A 22,617-nucleotide genomic window follows, 5' to 3' on the forward strand; every position below is an offset into this window, starting at 1 on the left:
GAGACGTTCAGGCTTTGGAGTGACAAGCCCCGCCTAGTAGGGAGCGGTTACGTATGTGGCGCTTTGGGAAAATTACAGTTGGCCATTTTACTGAAGAGTTTTGGATTCAACATACATATTTTTAAGAACTGTGATGCTGTGAGTGAAGTGAAAAAACAAAAACAAACCTCATCCTCATGTCACTTCCTGTCGTTTTCTTCGTCTTTCCGCCAGTAGCAACATCCAGCTGGTGATCACGTGACTCGTCTGATGTAAAAACAGAGAAAGTGTTTGGATATGGCTGTAAAACCAGTTTATCTAAATTAGCATGTTTCCTTTAAGAACATTTATTTTGGTAATTTCAGTTTGCAACATTCTACGATTAATGGAAATGCAGTTACTGTGTGCTCCCATTTTGTATTTATATATATTATATTTTATAATATACATATATTTTCTCATGTATTGGAACAGATAACTGTGTTTTTAAAAAGTCCCTCTGGCTTTCTGAGCCTCTGCTGCTGTTAGTGACGCGTGTTAAAGGTTTTTCTCCGGCTCAGGTTGTGGATGGAGCTGCTGGTCTCTGCTCTCTGTTTTCCTCCACGCTGATGTGTTCAACTGTTAACGTTCTGGAAATTTGTTTCAACAGTTAAACAGATTCCTAACAATGATAAACTGTTTTCATGTCTTTCAGCAAAAGAAAATAACAATTTTAGTGTTAAAAGTGCACTAAAAACACACACACAGAGACACACACCTGCAGTTTTAAAGTTTCATAAGTTTTATATTAAAAGAAACTGATATGGAAAATTTTCTCTTGCCTATTTTTTTTGTTACTTATATGAATTATTGTCATTTTGGTCTTTAAAATGCCAAAAATGTCCATTTAACTTTACACTTTGGTCTGTCTGATGATGTAATTTTTAAATAGAATTAGATAATTTGATCAGTTATTCAGTACTTTGGTAGACTTTTGACCAAATACGGTTTTATTCTTTGAGTAATGTCTTGGACTTTTTACTTTTACTTGAGTATAATTTTGGGGTTCTCTACCCACCTCTGATGTTGCTGTTCTTCTGTTTTACATAATAAGTGTATCGTGTGAAACAGATGTTTATCGGTCAGATGCTGGAGGTGTGAGCTCGGTTCGGTCCAGGTGATGACGCACAAGCCGCCGTCAGAGGGACAGAAAGAGGGGTGTTCCGCTCGCAGCCTCGCTTCTCCTCCTCTGACTCAGCAGCGCAGCAGATGGACCGAGGACGGCTGTCATTTTGCTGAGGACCGACCCGCAGGAAGAAGCCGCGCGTAAAGCCGCTGCGCCATGCCGCCTCTCCGCTGACCGTCCCGCCCCGCATGGTTCTGGCGGGAAACCATGAAGACGACGCGAAAATGTCGCGCGCTGCTGTCGGTGTGTTTGAACCTGGCGGCTCTGCTGTTCTCCACCACCGCCTTCATCACCACCTACTGGTGCGAGGGCACCCAGCGCGTCCCCAAGCCCAACTGCAGCAAGCAGCGGCGCCACAACTGCATCGACTACGGCGTGAACGAGACGGACCAGAGCAAGGTGCACTACAGCTGGGAGACCGGGGACGACCGCTTCCTGTTCCGCCGCTTCCACACCGGCATCTGGTACTCCTGCGAGGAGAACATCCACGGAGCAGGTGGGTACGTCCCCGCGGGAAACCCGAGACTCCAGCCACACATGACCGGTCTGTAGGAAAGTTTGGGCGTCTTTACGCGCGCAAAATCAGCACGAAGTTTCTTCTTCTTCTATGTTTTTTTGTGGTTGTTAGACAACGAAGTTGGTGCCAGCTCGTATTTTAGATGTTTTTCTTTTTAAACTGGATTTCCTGCATGAATGCAGTTATTATTCATAAAGCAGGCGGACTAGGGAAGTTTTGGGATTGGATGGTTTTGCTGATGATCCAGGTTTGGGTAAAATATCGATTTGCAGAAATTTGTAAAAGTTTTGATCATGTTTAAATTACTTATAAGATCACAAAACATCTTATTTAGTTATCTTCAATTTATTTACTTTTTATCCTTTGTTCCGGCATATTTTTTGTTTTGTTTTTTCCTCCTTCTCTTTTCCACTCCTACCAAAATATCTGTGTGATCCCAGATTAATCATAAGGAATATTAGAGAAAAGGAAAATAATCCTAATTGACATGCTGAACAATTCAATTTTTTGTTGACATCATTTTGTTAAGTTCTGTGTTTTGTCTGTGTCCTAAATGGATGTTTGTTTATTTTATTAATTTATTATTTGTTGTTGTTGTTATTCATTCTCTTATCTAATTGGTTATTTATTTTGCAGATCAATGCCTATGTTTGTCTGTAATGTTGGTATTGTATACACTAATTGGTGAGTAAATAAAAATAAATACACTTTTAACAGTATAATCTATATTATCTATTTAAAGGGGATCTGTTTCCCACATTTTGAAGGAAAATTATGCATTTTAATGGGGAAAATCCTAACTAAGGTCCAGTGGGACATCTGCCTGGATGGAAGCGAACAAATAAAATCACAAAGACGAAGAAAATCAGCAGCAGATCAGGCAGGAAGTTGGTTCGGTTCTACAATAACATCCAAAGTCTGTGATAAATCCATCATCTGGACATGGAGACAGGATGGACCTGCAGACGCATCAGGACATGGACGTCCAACTAACCGGACAACCTGGACAGCAAGAGATCCATGGTGACTCTGGAGGAGCTGCAGCTGGAATAATCTCCTCCTAATCGGATCCAAAACAGGAATATTATTATAAATTAATCAGATACTCCATGCTGTCTGCTGGAGTGAGAGAAAGTGCAAAAATAAAAGCTGTGGTGGAACTAAACTGCTAATACTCTCGCAGCGATTACAATATAAAACCTATATAAAGTCAGTAACGTTCGTAGAAAGGCACAACTATAGGAAATTTAATTAGTTTTGCATCTTGTTATAATGAGAAACTTTCTTGCTATGCAAACTTGCTATGAGTTTCTTGTTAAAGCGAGATGTAAATCATGTTTTAATGGGAAACGTTATGCAGAACTCATTAAATGAGAAAGTTTCCTCTTGCAACAAGATGCAAAACTTGTTACAACAAAAAACTTTCTCATGTTGACAAGTTTTGCATCAAACTTCATTACTGCCAGAAAGTTTCTCGTTATAACGAGAAATAAATTTTTGCTTGAACAAAAAACTCATTTTAACAGGAAACCTTCTTGTCTTCATAATATTCATTTCATATCTTATAATATAATCTATAATCAATAATGTTTATATTGACATAGAACACTTCTCATGTTAATGTCACACATTACTGACTCTGTTTATGGCAGTAAAAATGGCCGCCGTGTCTTTGGATCACCATTGAGAGTCTCTTACCGTCCGGATCAAAGTTATTCAGCAACGAGATCCGACGATATCGTCGCGAGATCATAACAAGACAAAGAGAGCCAACAAAATGGGACGATTCAAGAGACCGAAATGGTTGAAAGATTAGCAGTGAGGCATGGTGGTGGCAGCATCATGCTGTGGTGATGGAAGCTTTAAAAGAGAACTACTGCTTTAGAGAAAACATTTACTTTCCAGACAGACGGCAATCTGAAGCGTCCAGTTAAAGCTACAGCGACGGTTTAGAGACAACAAGGTAGAGGTTCTGGAGTGGCCTAGTCAAAGCCCAGACCTGTTGACAGCTGATCCCCAGAGCTGGAGCGAAAATCTGCAGATCCACACAGACTCCCAGCCAAATACTGACCTGAAATAATTTCATGTTAAATATTTTTATTTAATTGTTATTATTTTGTAGGATTTAGTTTTTATTTTGATATTAGGTTTTTTGTATATTTTTGGTTAAATAAAAGCCTCATTTTGTTGATTGTGACTTGTGAGAGCAGCAGTCGGGTAAAGTTGTCTGTTTCTGTGGAAAGTCGTTTTTTTCAGGTGATTTTATTTACAAAATGAGACGAAACCTCATTTATGTTCGACGAGTTTTAAGATTCTCCAGTTTTATTTATGAGCGTCGGGGGTTTGAAGTGTTCGGAGAAGAGCCTGGCTAAAGGTTAAAGGTTAAAGGTTAGATTAAAGCAGACAGTGAGGAGTAGTCGTTACACGGGGAGTTCAGCTGGTTCCGGTCCAACGGGTCGGCAGAACTAACATGCAACTGAAATCAAATGTAATAATCGACCTTTAACCCCGAGCCGGCTCAGTCTCTTTTATCGTCCATCCATCCATCCATCCATCCATCCATCCATCCATCCATCCATCCATCCATCCATCCATCCATCCATCCATCCATCCATCCATCCATCCATCCATCCATCCATCCATCCATCCATCCATCCAATATTTTCTGCATTACTTTCATTGAACTCTTGAATTTATTCTGGGAGCTTTGGCTCTTTACGGAACAACATATCTGTCAAAAGCATTTTCTATCATTTGTTTTGGTTTTTGCTTCATAATAATCACAATAAAATATAAATATTCTTTATTGTCCAGCAGCAGTGATATAAAATATGATAAAACAATAAAAATAGACTACAATTAGGTCAACTTTACAACATCAGAAAAAACACTGTACAGTTATTAATATATTCTCAGTTTCAAAGAAATGCTCAACTTTATTACATGTACGTATAAATGACCAAAGTTTGTGATAAACAGTTAAACTACCAGTAATTCTGGCAGCCTGCTGTATAATCAGCCTGATTATATCTGCATACGGACGCGTCCTGCTCTCTGTTTTAGCTAAATAATTCAGACTGACACTCAGGTACTTTACCTGTTGTTTCTCCCAACCGTTGGTTCTCATCAGAGCCGTAATTAACCTCCAGACGACATCGAGCCGCTGATTAAACGGCTGGCAGCTGCAGGCGGCGCCACCACAGCCACATCCAAACACCAATGATGGGACTTTGAAGAGAAACGGAGAGAAAGGACGTTTGAAAGCACCTGAAGCCTGAAATGAATCAGTTTCTTTACTTCCTGATGAACTGGAAATGTGATAAGTGCAAATATCCCTCTCTTTTTCTGAGTAATTAACATTTCAGAGCAGCGCTGTGAGAAGGAGTACGCAGGAATACTGATTGTGCTGTCGGTCCTGTCGGGTCACAGAAGAGCTGCTCACTCTTTAATTACATTTTAAATTCATGTCTTAATCAGACGTTGCTCACCTTTCAGCTGCCGAATCGCAGCGCAGACGTAACGTTCATCAGATTTATATTTTTTACCACTTGAGCTCTTTTAACCTCAGAAGAAATCACTGGAGAGATCTTAGAAACGTTTCTGAAACAGTTTCCACCACATTTGGGTTACATTAGCAGATCTATGCAGGACACCTGGTTTGGACTTCAATTTTCTTAGTTTTCTTTTTCTTAACAGTATTTAAGATTTCCACACTGAAAAAATCACCTTTACACTGCAAAAAGACAAAATCTTACCAAGTATTTTTGCCTGGTTTCCAGTGCCAATCGCCTCAAAACTAATAAGCTACAACTCTAAGATGCAAAGCAACGTTTATTATCTTCATCTTAAATGTTTTCTATTACAATTTACTCTGACATTTAAATTTAATTTATCCCTAAAATAAAACGTTGCAGGCAGTTAATAATAACTTGTCACTTTGTGCAAGTTGGTGTTTTCTTAACTGTGGAGCTAAATTAAACTTTGCTCAAAACAGAAACAAAAATACTGAAACTGAAAAAAATATATATTTGAGCTGAAAATAATTTTGAAAGTGAAAAATAAAACATTGAATCTGAAAAGCAGCTTTGAATATTTTTTTGTTTTGCTTTTATATTTCAGTTTCAAACCTTTTTTCAGTTTTAAAACTTTTTTCTTTAAATTTTTCACCAGTTTCAAAATTATTTTTCCATTTCTTTTTTTTTCAGTTTCAAAATTATATTTCAGTTTCAAACCTTTTTTCAGTTTTAAAACTTTTTGTTTAAATTTTTTTTTCAGTCTCTAAAAAGTAAACCAGACTGATCTCCAAAGTAAACAAATAAACAGTTTTAAAAAGTCATAAACGAGCGTTACTGTAGGCCGAATTATTCCTGTGATGCAGACGGAGTTTTCCTGAGTGTCTCCATCTGGGCTGGGCGGTGTTGTGAGCGCGTTGGTAATCAGGCTGGTTATGGATGGGCCTGCCTCTTGTCTGTGACACTGCAGAGGCTGAGTTATGGCTCGTGTTGCGGCTGCTGATCTGTGACCCGCCGGGTCGCCCAGAGCGCTGATGAACTCCCTGCAGCCGGCGGAGCGTGCCAGAAAGAAAGAATCACCCAGCAGAGAAAACTCCAAACAACCTGGGAGAAATGTTATTAAGTCTGCAGCTCTGAGCACAGGAGAAAAATTAATTACTTCAACAAATGTAAATTATATGACAATATTTACAACAGAACTGATTTCAGAAGGAAGTTTAGGTTTTATGAAAAGAAAAAGCAATGAAACCGCCTTCTATCGCTTCTATCTTATTATTATAGACTCAGCTTTGATTATTTTCCAAATACGGAAAACTTCCAGTTTGATGACATCATGTGAGTAAAATGGAGGCTGGGCAGTAGCCCAGGGCGCCAAGTTCTGGGGCGCCAAAGATTTAGGATGTCTTTGTAATAAATGTGTTTTACAAACATTGTACCTTATATAAAAGTCATATGAAGTGCAGTGTTTTAATATAAACAGTGCTCAAATATTTGAAAATATTAAACTTTTCTTGGGATCAGCATGGAGCCATCGCACATGTCTACGCATCTTTACATGTATTAATGTAAAATGATTTTTTTTTAGTTATGGGTTAAAATAAAATTTTAGTAATCAATTATTTTATTGAGTTACTAAGATTAAAGCCGTTTTATGTAATATTAAAAAGGCAAAAATACAAACAATTAAAATATAATAACAATATCCTTAAGTGAAGTTTTTCATTTTATATGCAAAATATGTTTATTTTTGTACAGTTTTGAATTAATTATTGCTTGGGTTATGTTTTTTTCACAAATGTTTTTTAAGTCTGTATATTCCAGTTAATCTATTACTAAGTTAGTTGACTTTTATTCCAATAATCGGTAAATCCGATTAATCATTTCAGCCCTAATTGATAGATGTAACAGCGACAGAAAAGCTAAACCTGCGTTTCTGTAAAGCATTTATGATCAAGGTTTACAATAAAATCACAATTTTTCACTACATTTCTTCTTGGTTTATGATTAAAGGTGAGAGTAAAACGTTGTTCCCTGATAGAAGAGACTCTGCAGCTTAATAAGATGCTAATTAGACCGTCTGTGTTAATAAAGCTGACATGTTCTAATAACTGGTAGCAGCTCTATTTGCTAACGCTCCTCCTGTCATTTCCTCCCTCCGTTCTGGCTCGTCCGCTGCTCTGTTTGCCTCATTTCACCTTTTTCTTCACCTTTTCTCTCCTCCATCGCTCCCTCTGCCTCTGCTCTCAGGTGAGAAGTGCAGGAGCTTCATTGATCTGGCCCCGGCGTCGGAGAGAGGTGAGTAATGACGGTCATTACGGCTGCGCCGCCGCTTCCTGCTACTGCCCACCTGTTCCCAGAGCCCAGGGAAATCCGAGGAAAAGAAGGGGAAAAACAAAAACATCTCTTTTCTGGGCTGTGTGTTCATCAGGAGGAGCTAAACGAGTCAACCTGCAGAGACCGAAATGGGATTTTTAATCATTTCTTAAGGATGCATCTTCATCTCCTGAAAGAGGAAATAACTAAAAACTTCCTAAAGTGAGTTTATAACAGATGCAGAACCGTTGCAGGAGATGTTGGCAATGCTTAAAATAAAGCACAGCAGGGCCGGCCCAAGGCATCTGCAAGTTAAACAGCTGATTAGGACCCTCACCACCAGGGGGCTCCCGAGTTCACCAAGCCAGTATAAGCAGGTGCTAACTGATAAATGATCAAGCTGAGTATCTTTGGTTGATTTATTGACGTTATTGGAGCCTGAAGCTCTGAAATGATCAGGATGATTCTGTCTAAATCCCACCTGATCGGTTTTCAGTCTGACTCCAGAATCCTGTTTATATCCTGGATCTGATAAAAGGAATGTCTGAGCATTCAGAAGAAATGAAATACTTTTGGTGCCTTTAGCTTCACACTGAGCTGCTTGTTAATAATAAAACTTCTCAGATGTTTCATCTGTTAAAACCAGAGCAGCAGCGACGACGGGATTCGCCGGACAATCTTCTTCTTCTTCTTTCATCTTTTCAAGTCAAATTCCTGATTGGTGAGTTTGTAGGCGGACAAGAGTTCGACTGATCTTCACAAAACTGTCAACTCTGGTTTACCTGAACCTGGGGGAGTATTCACACCTGACATGTTTGGTCCGCTTTAAACAGACCAGAGTTCGATTCCCCCGACACACTCAGGGTGTTTTCCCACCTGATAGTCCAGTAGACTCGTTTTGATTGTGGACCAAACTTCATCATCTGCTCCATCTCCAGCTGCTGTGGTTCACTTTCTCTCTGTACCGAATCAAACCAACCTGTTCCCCTCCTGGCCTGTGGGGGCGCTGCACCAAGAACCACTGAAAGAAACTGGTAGTTGAGGTGAGTATGAATGCGGAGGTAGAGGTGTGAAAAAATGATGATTTAATCGACAAACTCACAGAAAACCAGGCAGCACAGGTGAACTGGGAGACAAGGAACTCAACACTGGTAGCACTGGAGTGAGGTGACAAATGACAGCAGTGGCTACGACAAGGACCCAACGAAGAAACACAGACACATGTGGGAGTAATCAGGGGGACAGGATACAACTGGGATCAATCAGAGGGTAGACAAGACGACACAGGAACTAAACTGACTAGAAAACAAAAAAACTTTCACATCCTTACAGAAACGACACAGAAACCTCTGAAGACTCTGAGGGAAACTGCCTTCTTCATCAACGGAAACAAAAATGAAGGCGTCAGATTTTAGCGGCTGAAGATTTTAGCCGTGCGCGCTTAATGTCTTTAGCTAAAGACAAAAGTGAAATCAATCACTAAAATCTGACACTACGCCATGGTTTCCTTTTTGTGAAGAAGGAAGTTGCACTCAGTGTTTCCTTCAGTGGTTCTTGGTGCGGCGCCCCCACAGGCGAGGAGGGGAACAGGTTCCTCGAAGGGTTTGGTTGGTTTGACTCAATGCAGTGTGAAAGAAAACCACAGTGGTTGAAAAATGTAACTAATGTTGCTATTTTGGTCGCCAGTCAAACTGAGTATACCAGACTCTCAGGTGGGAAAACATCCTGAAAACATTTAACGCACCTTTAAACTTGAATACCTTTTAAATGAAATAATCATATACAGCGTAGTGAGTCTGCATTAAACATAATGCTTCCCCAAAGTAACTAAGTTTGTGAGTTATTCAGTGTTTTGTCAAAAACCAGCTGTGAATTAATTAATAAGGATCCTTGGTTGTGAGCCGCCCTGAGGGTCTAAATTTAATTAAATGTCCATTCTTGTTTTGGTAATCTATAGAGGAGCCCTGAAAAAAAAACAAGCTTCACATTCAGGACCTGCAGACGTCACGCGCCGCTGACACAAACATGCGCGTGCACACGCCGTAATTAAAGTCAGTAATTATATCCGCTCGTCTTGCGACTCGGTCTGATGAGCTGCTGCCTTCCTGTTATCAGCCGAGTCCCTCTACATGTTTTATTGACTGTCTGCTGATACATATTCAGGACGACAGAGGCGGAAACCTGACACTAGGGTTCACACCCTGCATGTTTTCTCTGTCAAAACTTTCTGCTCAAGAGAAAAACGGAGTCAGTGGATGAAACGGATGCAAAATGACTCCATCTGAATAGTCATGATTGGGAAATCCTTTGGATAATGTAGCAGGGTAAATTACAAGTTTGAATGTTTTGCTGATTAATGTGGGAGAAGCTGATGGTGTTAAATACTGGTGGGGTTTCCTCTTGGTTCTTCAAGTTCAAAAATACTTAAATTAAAATCCTCGTAACTTATTTAATCAAAAACAGTAAAGCTGTAAGCAGGAAACGTCTCCAGCAGCTCTGCTCCCTCGTTAGCAGAGCTCCATAAATGTGAGCAGCTGCTGTGTCTTTGCAGGTGTGCTGTGGCTGTCGGTGGTTTCCGAGGTGCTGTACATCCTGCTGCTGGTGGTCGGATTCAGCCTCATGTGTCTGGAGCTTTTCCACTCCAGCAACGTCATCGACGGACTCAAACTCAATGCCTTCGCCGCCGTCTTCACCGTACTGTCCGGTAAGAAAAGGATGAATCCACTCAGAGGGATTTCACTCCTCCTGCTTCAGCTTAGTTCATCACATCCTACTAAATCCAAATAACTGCTAACATACTTTTAAACTTGAAATATTCACTTCTAGTATCTCATTTAAGTCAAGACAGAAGCAGTGAATAAATGTTTCGTCATGAGTGTCTCTGCAGCAGAATCTCTGGTTTCCTGTTTTTGTTCCTCAGAATAAACAAAACAGCTTTAGACCAAGAAACAGGAAAAAGTTTGATTGTAACTTTAAAAATATAAGGCAAATATGCAATAAGCTTTTTATTTTACAACTTATATATTTAGAAATCTATTTTCAACAAAAATCTGATTACTCTCTGAAAGACAATAAAATGTTGAATATTTATTTTATCATTAAAAAAAACATAACGAAACTATTTTACTACTTTAAATTGTTTATGTGGAAAACAAATGTAATGACTATCTTATAGAAATAATAAACAATTTAAAGTAGTAAAATAGTTTCATTTGTTTTTCATTCTCATTAAATGTAGATAATTAGCTGCATTTTAGCTGCTAATTTTGAATCCATGAATAGGAGAATAGATGTGTTGTGACTCAGATGTTTAAACTTTTCATTATTTTTCTTCCTACTGAATGATAAAATAAATGTTCAACATTTTGATGTCTTTCAGAGAGTAATCAGATTTCTGTTGAACTGTTTTTTAACCAGCAGTATGATTACAGTACCTGAGGAAGTTTCTTAACATTTCATCACTTAATCCAGATGTGAAAAACTTTTCCTTAAAATATAAAATTCAAGCATTTTCTAGGATTTCCAGCATTTCTTCTTCGTGGCCAGATGTTTTGGTCAGATGGTTTAGTTCCAGGATTCACTGTTTTCCTGCCAGGAGTTTTTATCCAGACTCAAGTTAAACCTCTTACACAACAAGCCGGTTCTGATCGCTGGCGACAGAAACGGGAAAGACTGAAAAATGTTTCGCTGCTTTTCTAGACTTAACAGATGATCATGAAACTGAGTGACATAAAACCTGATGGATGGATGGATGGATGGATGGATGGATGGATGGATGGATGGATGGATGGATGGATGGATGGACGGATGGATCAATGGAAGAACGGATGGATGGATGGATGGATGGAAGAACGGATGGATGGATGGATGGATGGATGGATGGATGGATGGATGGATGGACGGATGGATGAATGGAAGAACGGATGGATGGATGGATGGATGGAAGAACGGATGGATGGATGGATGGATGGATGGATGGATGGATGGATGGATGGAAGAACAGATGGATGGATGGATGGATGGATGAACAGATGGATGGATGGATGGATGGATGGATGGATGGATGGATGGATGGATGAATGGAAGAACGGATGGATGGATGGATGGATGGATGGATGGATGGATGGAAGAACAGATGGATGGATGGATGGATGGATGGATGGATGGATGGATGGAAGAACAGATGGATGGATGGATGGATGGATGAACAGATGGATGGATGGATGGATGGATGGATGGATGGATGGAAGAACAGATGGATGGATGGATGAACGGATGGATGGATGGATGGATGGATGGATGGATGGATGGATGGATGAACGGATGGATGGATGGACAGATGGATGGATGGATGGACGGACGGACGGATGGATGAATGGAAGAACAGATGGATGGACGGATGGATGGACGGACGGACGGATGGATGGATGGATGGATGGACGGATGGATGGATGGATGGATGGATGGATGGAAGAACAGATGGATGGATGGATGGATGGACGGATGGATGGATGGACGGACGGATGAATGGAAGAACAGATGGATGGATGGATGGATGGATGGATGGATGGATGAATGGATGGATGAACGGATGGATGGACGGATGGATGGATGGATGGATGGATGGACGGATGGATGGATGGAAGAACAGATGGATGGATGGATGGATGGATGGATGGATGGATGGATGGATGGACGGATGGATGGATGGAAGAACAGATGGGTGGATGGAAGAACAGATGGATGGATGGATGGATGGATGGATGGATGAACGGATGGATGGATGGATGGATGGATGGATGAACGGATGGATGGATGGATGGATGGATGGATGAACGGATGGATGGATGGATGGATGGATGGATGGATGGATGGATGGATGGATGGATGGACGGATGGATGGATGGATGGATGGATGGATGGACGGATGGATGGATGGATGGACGGATGGATGGATGGAAGAACAGATGGGTGGATGGAAGAACAGATGGATGAACGGATGGATGAACGGATGGATGGACTTGTTGCTGTTGACCTGAAGCATGATGCTGCACAAATGGTCCAACCCAAACATTGAGGTTGATCAGAACCGGGTTGGCCGATCAGAACCGGGTCGGCCGATCCGAACCGGGTCGGCCGATCAGAACCGGGTCGGCCGATCAGAACCGGGTCGGCCTGTTGTTCCTCCGCCTGCAGCAGAACCAGCCCCGCTGACTGACTGATCCACGGCGCCTCCACTCTTTCACCGTCTCCTTTTTGACTTGCTGTAATCTTGTGATTGAAGCTCCGTGTCTAATTGATTTGATGCCTGATCACAGAGCATTAAATCAATTTAAATCAATTTAAATCAATTTATTCTGCGTAACCAAACGTTCCGGTTTATTCCTGAGGCTGCAGAGATTTACTGCTGCTGCGTTTCCACTAATGATCCTGAGTCAGGGCCGTTATGTAAGAAATTAAATGTAACTTAGAACCTTTTTAACCAGCTTCATCTGTGAACTGTCATCATATGCAAATTTAATACCATAACATTTTGTTTTAATATAAAAAATACATTAAGAAGGATCATAAGTGTGTTAATGAACAATAAACAAAATTCTTTAATAAAATGAAACTCAGTAGATCCTGAATATGTTTTTGGGGAAGCCTTTCAGATGCTTTGCTGCTATAATTTTATTGGATATTAATTTTTTTTCAGTTACAAATTCTCTTATTTCGTATATTTTAAGAAATAAATAATGTTCACCCTTCAGTGCAAAAACACTGTGTATTTTCTGGCTTTTTAAACTGTGCAGAGTTTATCTAAAGCCCAAAAAGCATGAAAATGGTTTGTAGAAAAATAAAGCTTCTTTATTTTGGTCTCCATAGAAGCTAAACGTTTCTTAAATGTTATATATTTCCATTGGATGTGAAATCCAGATGTGAACTCTGATAAATGATCTTTTCCTCTGCGTGTCTCTGCAGGTCTTCTGGGTATGGTGGCCCACATGATGTACACTCAGGTGTTCCAGATCACAGTCAGTCTGGGGCCTGAAGACTGGAGGCCCCACAGCTGGGACTACGGCTGGTCCTTCTGGTCAGTCGCTCTCACTTAAAACTTACTTTACTGGTCAACAAATGGAGAAAAAAAATGAATTTTATGAATTTTTAAAAAAGACTCACATATAAAAAGCAATTCTTAATGTAGATTTTTGTAACTTTGAATTAATTTACTAACTATTTTGGCAATGGGATTTAGGTAATATTTTGATCATTTGTGATATTTATGCAGTTATTCATGTGGGCGTTCCTCTCAGTTGCTTCAGAGTTTCCTTCAGTTTCAGTCCTTCATTGTACGTCTTGTATTGTACAAAGAACAGAACAGCAGAGACATCAGAGTAATCGACCGACTAACAATCAGACAGAACTGAGGGAGGCTAGTTGGGTTTACAGAACTCCAGCCAGTAGTGGTTCAGTGAATTTTGTCTGGACTCTTGGATCATGGATTCAGCGACGCTGCAGAAGGACAGAATACCAGCTGAGTGATTCAGGTATGACCCGACTCTGGAGGAAACACGACCTGAGGCGTCAGTCCAGATGTTGTTGTGACCAAATTTAGAACCAATCTAAAACCCATGATATGTCATTACCTCCAAATCCACATTTCTTTCTCTGGCCTGCTGCGCTGATGTTCTTGTATGCAACGTCTACAGAAACTATTCCTTTCCAGTCCGCCTCCCAGTAACAACGTCCAGTCAGACTCTTTACTCAGAACCTGAGAGAATCCAGTGAATCTGTCTGGGTGACTGGAAGAAGACTGAGGTTGTTTCATAAGTGTCACCTTCCTGTTCCCCTGTGATAGTACCAGATATCTGTATGCTGTGTTTGGATCCAGAGTGATTTCACATTAATATTTTAAGAATCCAGCCCTTGTCATTGGTTCTGGTTCTGGTTCTGGTTCTGACAGTAGAACATCCACCTCAGTGACCATCAGTGAGATGTTTGTCCATGAGTCTCTCAGGACGTCCTGTAGTTTCTCTCTGAGCTCTGACACAGCTGCTGCCACGTCCTCAAAGTGTCTCAGAGGACGGATGTTGATGCTGGATGAGTGTGTAGACTCACTGAGTGCTGGCAGTGAGGGGTAGTTGAGGAGAAACTGGTTGTGATCCTCTGTGTGTGAGAGCTGCTCCAGCTCAGCGTCTTTCCTCTTCAGCTCAGTGATCTCCTGCTCCAGCTTCTCCTGAACATCTTTGAATCGACTCACTTCAGTTTCCTGCTGGGATCTGATCTGCTGCTTCACCTCAGAGCTTCTTTCCTGGAGGAGACGGATCAGCTCAGTGAAGATCTTCTCACTGTCCTCCACTGTTTTATCAGCAGAGTGATTGATGGCCTCCACCTCCTGTTGAAGCAGCTTCACATCTTTCTCTCTGTCCTGGATTCTCTGCTGGATGTTTCCTCGTCTCTCCTCCAGCTCTCTCTGCCTCTCAGTCCTTTCTGCTGCAGCTGACACTGTGATGTGGCCTTGATGTTCATCCAGTAAACAGAAACTACAGATACACGTCTGATCAGTGCGGCAGAACATCTTCATCACCTCATCATGCTGAGAGCAGATGTTCTCCTGGAGGTTCAGCTGTGGATTCCCTTCTGATCCTCTCCCTCCCAGTGGTCTGTAATACACTTCATGCAGTAGCTGTGTCCACAGGGAATCTTCACCGGATCCTTCAGTAGATCCAGGCAGATGGAACAGGAGAAAGTTTCTTTGTCCAGCTGATTCTGCTCCATTTCTGCACTCAGTCACAGCGACTGTGTGAGTTTCACTTCCTGAAACAGAAACAAGGTTGAGCGCTGCTCTGCAAATCAGGTGTAAATACAGAGAGGCTGTAGCCAATCAGCTTTCACCTTCAGCAGGTGTTGGTTCCTCCCAGATTCAAGGTGTGCTTAAGGACAGGAAGAAGAGGGAGGAATACCAGGATTAAGAAAAGTCTGTAAGATGACTAACCAAACGAACGGCGTAAGTAGAAACAGGTCAAGTTTATTTGTGTATCACGTTTCAGCAACAAGGCAGTTCAAAGTACTTTACATCATAAAAACATAATACAGTCATAAATTATGAAATGACTAATAAACATTACAGTTTATCAAATGCCATCAAGCAAAAACACATCAATTATGTTGATCAGTGTCCTACTTAATGCTAATCCAAAGCAGCTCTACTCCGGTAGGTTTTTAGCCTCGATTTAAAGGAACTCAGTGTTTTGTAGACGTTTGTTCCAGATTAGAGATGCATAAAAACTGGATTCTGGGGATGCAGAGCAGCCCAGAGTGGTCTGTAAGGTTGATAAAACAGCCAAACCTGAAGGTGTGCAGGTGCAGGCGGTGGCGTTCAGCTCCCAGGTGAGTGACGGAGCCGCTGTCTCTCAGATAATCATCCAGTCAGGACCTTCACAGCTCTCTGCTCATTGGTAAAACTGAGCTGCAGCTCCTGTGAACACTCAAACAAATCACCCGTCAAACAAGGACAGGGAGAACAACCTCATCTGCTTGATACTCTCCTCCCATAAACCTCTGACCTCGTATGCCGTGCGTTTCTTACGACATGCAGTCAGGTTTTATTATCCGGGACGATCTTTAGTGCCAGGAAGCATCAGTCCTTTCATTAGAGTCCCTCATTCTGCAGGCTGAAATGTCCCAAAGCCGATGTTGTTCATCTGCAGCATTAGCAGCATTTTAAAAGTATTACATTAACTATTAATATAATAAAGATATTCATATCCATTTGTCACATTTTATCACATTCAGTCTTTCCAGCCTCAGACCATCACACTGCCACCACCGTGTTCTGGTACTACGTCCCAACTTGACCCACATTGGCCAATGTGGGCCAACATGGACTCTAGCAGAAGAATTTCACCAAACCTCCTGAGATCATCAAGATGTTTCTTTTACTCGAAGTTATGGTCAATGGAAACACAGCTGGCAGGAACTGCAGAGGTTTAGATGTTTTTATTTCTGTTTTTTCCTGTGATCCCCTCCATGAGTCAACGATGCGCTCTTGGACTCATTTTGGTCGGTCTTCCTCTCCTGGGAAGGTTCTCCACTCATCTTTTCTCCATGTGTGGATCATGGTTCTCCCCTTGGTTCTGTGGAGTCCCAGCCTGGTAAAAACCAGCCCCTTGTTCTACTTTTTGCTTCATACAGAGGGTCTGTGAATCTGCCTGGGTGACCGTTTAACCCAATCACTAATGTTTGGCCGTGATATAATGTAACACACTAGATCGATGAAGTTTACCGGAAATTGTGTGTCCTATAAGCAAACATCTCTCACTGCCAAGAGAGAAGTGACGAGCCAAACAAACTTCTTTAAGTTTGTCTCGGACGTTCCTCTTGTTGGTCAATATTTGGAGGCCTGGCCAACATGGACTGAATTGTTTTGTTTTCTTCATCTGCTGCCATTGCAAATCTACAACCCTACAATTCTAAAACAGCACAGAAAATTGACAACTCCTCCTTCTTCAACCAATTAAAATTTAGCTTAATGTGAGAAATCCCAGACAGAGCACTGAAGGTAAATGAAAATCTAATTGTACATGAAGGCGATGGCCAGACTACTGGAGTCCCAGAGCCTTAAAAATGTCTCAGCAAACATTTCCAGACTTCCTTGAATTTCTTTAGCTCAGGGATCAATGTGTTGCTTTTTTTCTTTTCCTCCCCTCCAGGGGGTCTTTTTGTGGGATCTAGTGTCCTTTATATGAAAGCAGGCTGAAGGGAAAGGGGGGAAGACATGCGGCAAACATCGTTGGGTCCGGGAGTCGAACCCGCGACAGCTGCGTCAAGGACTCAAGGCCTCCAAACGTGGGTCGCGCTGTCCCCTACCACCACGGCACGCCTAATGTGTTGCTTTTTGAGATATTTTCGCCTACTTCATGATGTCAGGCAGGTTCTGCTTAAGTAAATCCTTGGGTCTGCAGGTCAGGGAGGATCAGGCAGCAGGTGTTGCTTGGAAATTGAACCTTGGTAGTTAATCACAGTTTGTTTGCTAGATAATTCTCACTTTGACTGTGATTTTCTCTTTGCGTCTCCATCCAGCATGGCGTGGGGTTCCTTCACCTGCTGCATGGCCGCCTCCGTCACCACCCTCAACTCCTACACCAAGACCGTCATCGAGTTCCGACACAAACGCAAGCTGTTCGAGCAGGGGCTGCGCGAGGAGCAGAGCTACCTGGACCAGGAGGCCTTCCACTACTTCCGGGACCGCTCCCTGCAGTCCGTCTCCGGCTCCGTGGAGGTCTACCCCAGCCACGGCGGCCCCAGAGCCGGACTCATCGGGCCCGGCCCGGCTCCGGGTCATGGGAAAATGAGGGGAACGTCGGCCTCCATAGACCTGGGGGAGAACACAGACTCTCTGGGGGAGGAGCAGTGCTGAGGCCTGGTGGCTCTGGACCGTTTTCCTCAGCAGACCCCGCTCAACAACAGAACTGGAGCAGAAATCAAATGGAAACGTACGGATTTAACGTGACAGATGCTGTTTGTTTTTGTCAAAATAAATGATGTCAGTCTAAAATGTGAGCGACTGATTGAAGTAGACGTTGTCTGTCCAGTGTCCAACCATTTCTCAACATTTTTAAGACGTTAGCAGTTGAGTTCTTTTAAATTTTGATGATCAGAATCTGCTGTAGCAGGAAGTTCATTGATATAAAGAAATACGAAGAGGCAGAACAACAACAGCAGAGAAAATTCAGAAAAGTTTTAAATGTTACTAAAATGGCTACATGGCACAGCCCTGTCAGGAAAAGATGGTTGCCGTGGTGATTCCCACCTTTTCTGGGCAATGCAGTAAAACCTTTACAATTTAACACATATTAGCTGTCTTTTATTCACCTTATTAAGTATTTTAATGCTGACTCACTGGTTGCTGTGATAAAAAGCAGCAACTTCTACAAAATAATCTGATGAGATTATCTGATGAATTTAGATTTAAATGAAATAATCCGATAGAGAAAACAGAAGGATGCTGCTGTGTGTCTCCGCCGGAGGAAACTGTATGAGTTGTGTAATGTTTTGGTGGATTGTAAACAGCAGGGATTAAATTGGCTGAGAATCGCCGTGGTAACGGGGGGGTTGGGGTCAATGTTAATCCAAACACAAGTTGCAAAGCCCTGTGCCGCCTGGCTGCAAACTGCCGGTTTGTGCCGGATCTTAATGTTCTCTGATGTAAAACGAGCTGAAAACATTTGAACACGTTGTGTTTTCTCTCTCTTTGTCCAGCTCCGTTCCCAGTAAAGTTTCTAACTGCAGCCTGAAAGACTGTGAGGAAAAACCTTTTCAAGACTTTGGGGATTTTTGTATGATGTCGACTTTTTTAGGTTTTTAGTCTAGTGATTATTTATGTATTTAACCAACATACTATTAACGTAACACCTAGCTTAGCTAGTGCTGCTCTGAGCTCTGAAGTTCTCGTCTGAGATGGAAATTAATCTTGAATTTTATTCAGAAATCAAACTCCAGTTTTGACAACATACAACAATCTAACAATATACAACACAATCTAAAGTTGAAATTTATGTATAGAGCTAAATTTGGTCCATAAAGTTAGCTCAAATATTTTTTTAAAGAGAAAATTAATTTTGAAGATGGAAAAAATTTTTATTGAAAAACAATTTTGAAACTGAAAACAAATGAAATAATAATTTAGAAACTGAAAAAGTTTGGAAACAGAAAAAAAAAATTACGGTACTGAAAAAAAGTTTGAAACTCCTTTTCAGATTTATGTCTTTTTCTAGCAAATATTCAACTTTTCAAACTCAGAAATTTCCTGGTTTTTTCTAACAAAAAAAATGAATCTCAAAAATTGCGTTTTTTTTCTAGCAAATTTTAAACCTTTCAAACTCAGAAATTTCTGATTTTTAAAGAAAATCTCAATGTTTTTTTCTACCTTTTTTATGTTTCAAATTCATTCATGTCACATTTTCTGAGTTTTTTTTTTTGCAGAAATTTTCCAGCAGTAGCCCTGATATGCTGTTGTGCATTTTAACCATTTTTATAGAAACGCGTCATGTTTTAGGCCTGGGGCGTAATGAACACACACGTATTCTGGTAAGACACGATGCTCTTGTGCAGCGATGACACAAACCTGTTGTTTGTTGCTAAATGAGGTACGGCTCTTTCACAGTCCTTGGAGAAAGCATTAGAGTTCTGTCTGCGCCTCCTGAGCCTAATGAGGCCTGATGATGGCAATGCTTCATCTCAAGGTGGAACTGCATATTTCAGTCAGCAGCACAAACAAACTGACTGACTGTGTGACCTTCTCCTTTGAAGACGGCGCAGTTGTTAGCAGCATAAACATGCCGCAGGTTAGAAACACAAATAATCAACAGGGGGTCTGAAGGAGGAACAGAGGAGTGAAAGTCTGGATTTCCATCATGAGTCGAGTATAATCAAACACTTTACTTCCAGATAATAACAGTCAGTGGCTTGTTTTTACCTCCTGAAGTGAACCAGGCTGAACTCTGTTCTGTTTGGGCGTCTCAGTTTGTTTCTGTTCATGTTAACAGCTGCTTTTTTTTCTCACAAAATAATTACTTTAACTTAAATACAAAAATTTGTACAGAATTAAATATTTTTAATTGAGTTAAACTGACAAAATAAGCATAATTTTCAATTCAAAACCCCTTTTTGTTGCAAAATTGTTAAATAAGTAGACATAAATAGATATATGAGCGCAACAACAAAGATATTTATCCATTTAAAACTGTTATTTAGGTAATTTAAGCATCAGATTGGAGCAAAGTTCATCTTTCCAGAGTTTCAGGAAGCCCTGATTATAAATGGAGCTTCTTTAGAAATGTGGGCTGTGAATGCTGACATTAGCATTAGCTGCTACATGTTTAGCATTGAGATGCTATTTTAGGCTAAATGGCTTTGCTCCCTCCTTTTAGTACAACTTTAACACAACAATAGTACTTTCCAGCGTCCAATGAAATCAGTTTAGAAGAAGAAATTAATCCAAACAGGGCCAAAAGAGGCGACTTCTTCCATCAGTTGTTAGCGGATGCTGCTTGTGCGTCAGATTTACCGGTGTACCGGAAACAAGCCACAAGGGTTCCGGCTCCAAATGTTTGTATTAAAACTAATTTTAAAAAATTAATTGCATTAGTTTTAAACCCATATTACTAACAAATATAAATCAGCACATTAAGGCCCCAGCCCTAAAGAAATCTGATTTAATTTGAGGATTTCATCGATGTAAAAAGTAGCCACTTTCCTTTGAAAAATCATAAACTAACTGGGAGTAACCACATATTTTGGCTCCTTTTCACTCGGACCTGATTGCTGCACTGATCTGTAGAATCAATAAATCATTTAAATTTAACTTGTTTGACAACCTGAAGTATGCTCATTCACATCATGTCTCAATCTAAAGAACAGATGAGAAACACAACAACCTGTTCAGAAAACAGATATCTATGAGATTGAAAAGGGTCATAAATCCATTAAATTAAAACTAAAAGACTTTCAAATTACAGAAAACTAAATTTTATTCACAACAGAACATAAACAGCATCTCAAATGTTGGTTCAACCTGGTTCTTCCTGCAGTATTTCAGTTTCTTATACGGGTTTACTGCTGCTTAAGTAAGCAAACAAAAACACACAAATTATAATCATATAGTAATAGTTAATCAGCCGATAACTTTATGCTATAATAGAAACATTTTGAAACGTATTTGTGTTTCAGCCACAGAAAGACATTGAATTCAGCTGCAGTTATTATCCCAGCGTGATCCTACAGTCAGGGAGCATGTTGATCATTAAAGGTGGGGCTTTTTACAAGGTTACTACCAGGCATAAAACACCAGGGATCTGCCTCCTCATAATTCACCTCACACTGAAACTCCAGCCTTCAGAAATCTCTCGACTGGCTGTGATTTGTGTCCTTCTGGTCTGTCGTTTGTTTGCTTTTTGCTTTTTCATGCATGTTTGTTCCCGAATTACGCAGCAGGCCGTCCATAAATATAACCTGAGCGAATAAAACATGTCAGAGCAGCCAGATAAATATGGGCCGCTGTTTGTAAAGTTATACACTAAAAATTTAACAGCTATATTTTTGGTTTTTTAGAAAGTCATAGAAAAAAAAGTGGGCATTAATTTTTTAAAGTTATATTTTCACCATTTTATTCAAACATTTATAAATGTCAGCATTCCACACTAAATATTTCATTCTCAAGTTAAATATTTAGTTGTCAACTAAATATTTACTTTTCAAACAAAATTCTGGTTTCAAATTAAATATTTATTTTTTAACTTAATATTTACTTCTAAACTAGCTACTCATTTTTCAAACTAAATATCTAGCTTAGTCGCTAAATATTTAATGTGAAAGCTAAAGTTTGTAAAATAAATATTTCTCTTGTGAATTAAATATTTACTCTGACATTTTTAAATGTATGAACAACGTGGTGAAAATATGTCTGAAAAGTTATTTTTTCTCTGATAGGCTAAATAAACCAAAATATTGCTGTTAATTTTTTACAGTGTAATGCGCTGGTTTGGATCTTCAGAAGGACATTTTCTTTAAAGATAAACAAGGTTAGCAACAAGCAGTGATGAAACCCGGCGCTGGCTCTGGACGCCGCAGAGACGAGAGATTCTGGCTTTAACTGGACCGTTGCTGCGGGTTGCATCAGAACGCGACTCTTTGAAGGTCTGACTGTTGTATTATTTAAACTGATGAAAGGGGGAAAAGGGCACAAACATTATGAATGGAGATACATTAAATAAAGTCAACATCTAAAGATGGAAAAGAGTTCCCCCCCTAGAGGAGCAGAAGAGATATTTTTGAAGCTTCAGAGACGAACTCAGGTTGGTAGAAGATCAGGGTTTTCTAAGTCTGAGGATGAGAAAAAGAAACGAGCGTTAAAAGCAAATTCATGTCCTGCTGAAATAACCTTGGAGGGAAAGACGTCTTAATGTCCGAGACTCGGGTTTCTGCAGGGTTCATGTGAAAGGTTACATCCAGTATCGCCTCATAACTTATGATTTATTCATTTATTTTCTTGGAAATGCAGAAATTGAACCTATTAGTGCTGCTTTCAACTATGAAAGCTGGTCGTTTGTCAAGCTAGTTGTAGCTTCTGCACTGACAAAATAATAAAA

General features: G+C 40.5%; 1 protein-coding gene across 1 annotated transcript; it reads left to right on the forward strand.

Moving 5' to 3' along the window:
- Positions 1-1,116: 1,116 nt before the first annotated feature.
- Positions 1,117-18,049, forward strand: LOC102224671 (germ cell-specific gene 1-like protein). The gene is made up of 5 exons (XM_005803219.2): positions 1,117-1,640; positions 7,421-7,468; positions 10,038-10,190; positions 13,451-13,562; positions 17,552-18,049. The coding sequence occupies exons 1-5, from the start codon at positions 1,352-1,354 to the stop codon at positions 17,886-17,888; spliced, it is 939 nt and encodes a 312-aa protein (XP_005803276.2). The 5' UTR covers positions 1,117-1,351; the 3' UTR covers positions 17,889-18,049.
- The last annotated feature ends 4,568 nt before the right edge of the window (positions 18,050-22,617 follow it).

The sequence above is a fragment of the Xiphophorus maculatus genome, chromosome 16, assembly GCF_002775205.1.
Source record: "Xiphophorus maculatus strain JP 163 A chromosome 16, X_maculatus-5.0-male, whole genome shotgun sequence".
Taxonomy (NCBI): domain Eukaryota; kingdom Metazoa; phylum Chordata; class Actinopteri; order Cyprinodontiformes; family Poeciliidae; genus Xiphophorus; species Xiphophorus maculatus.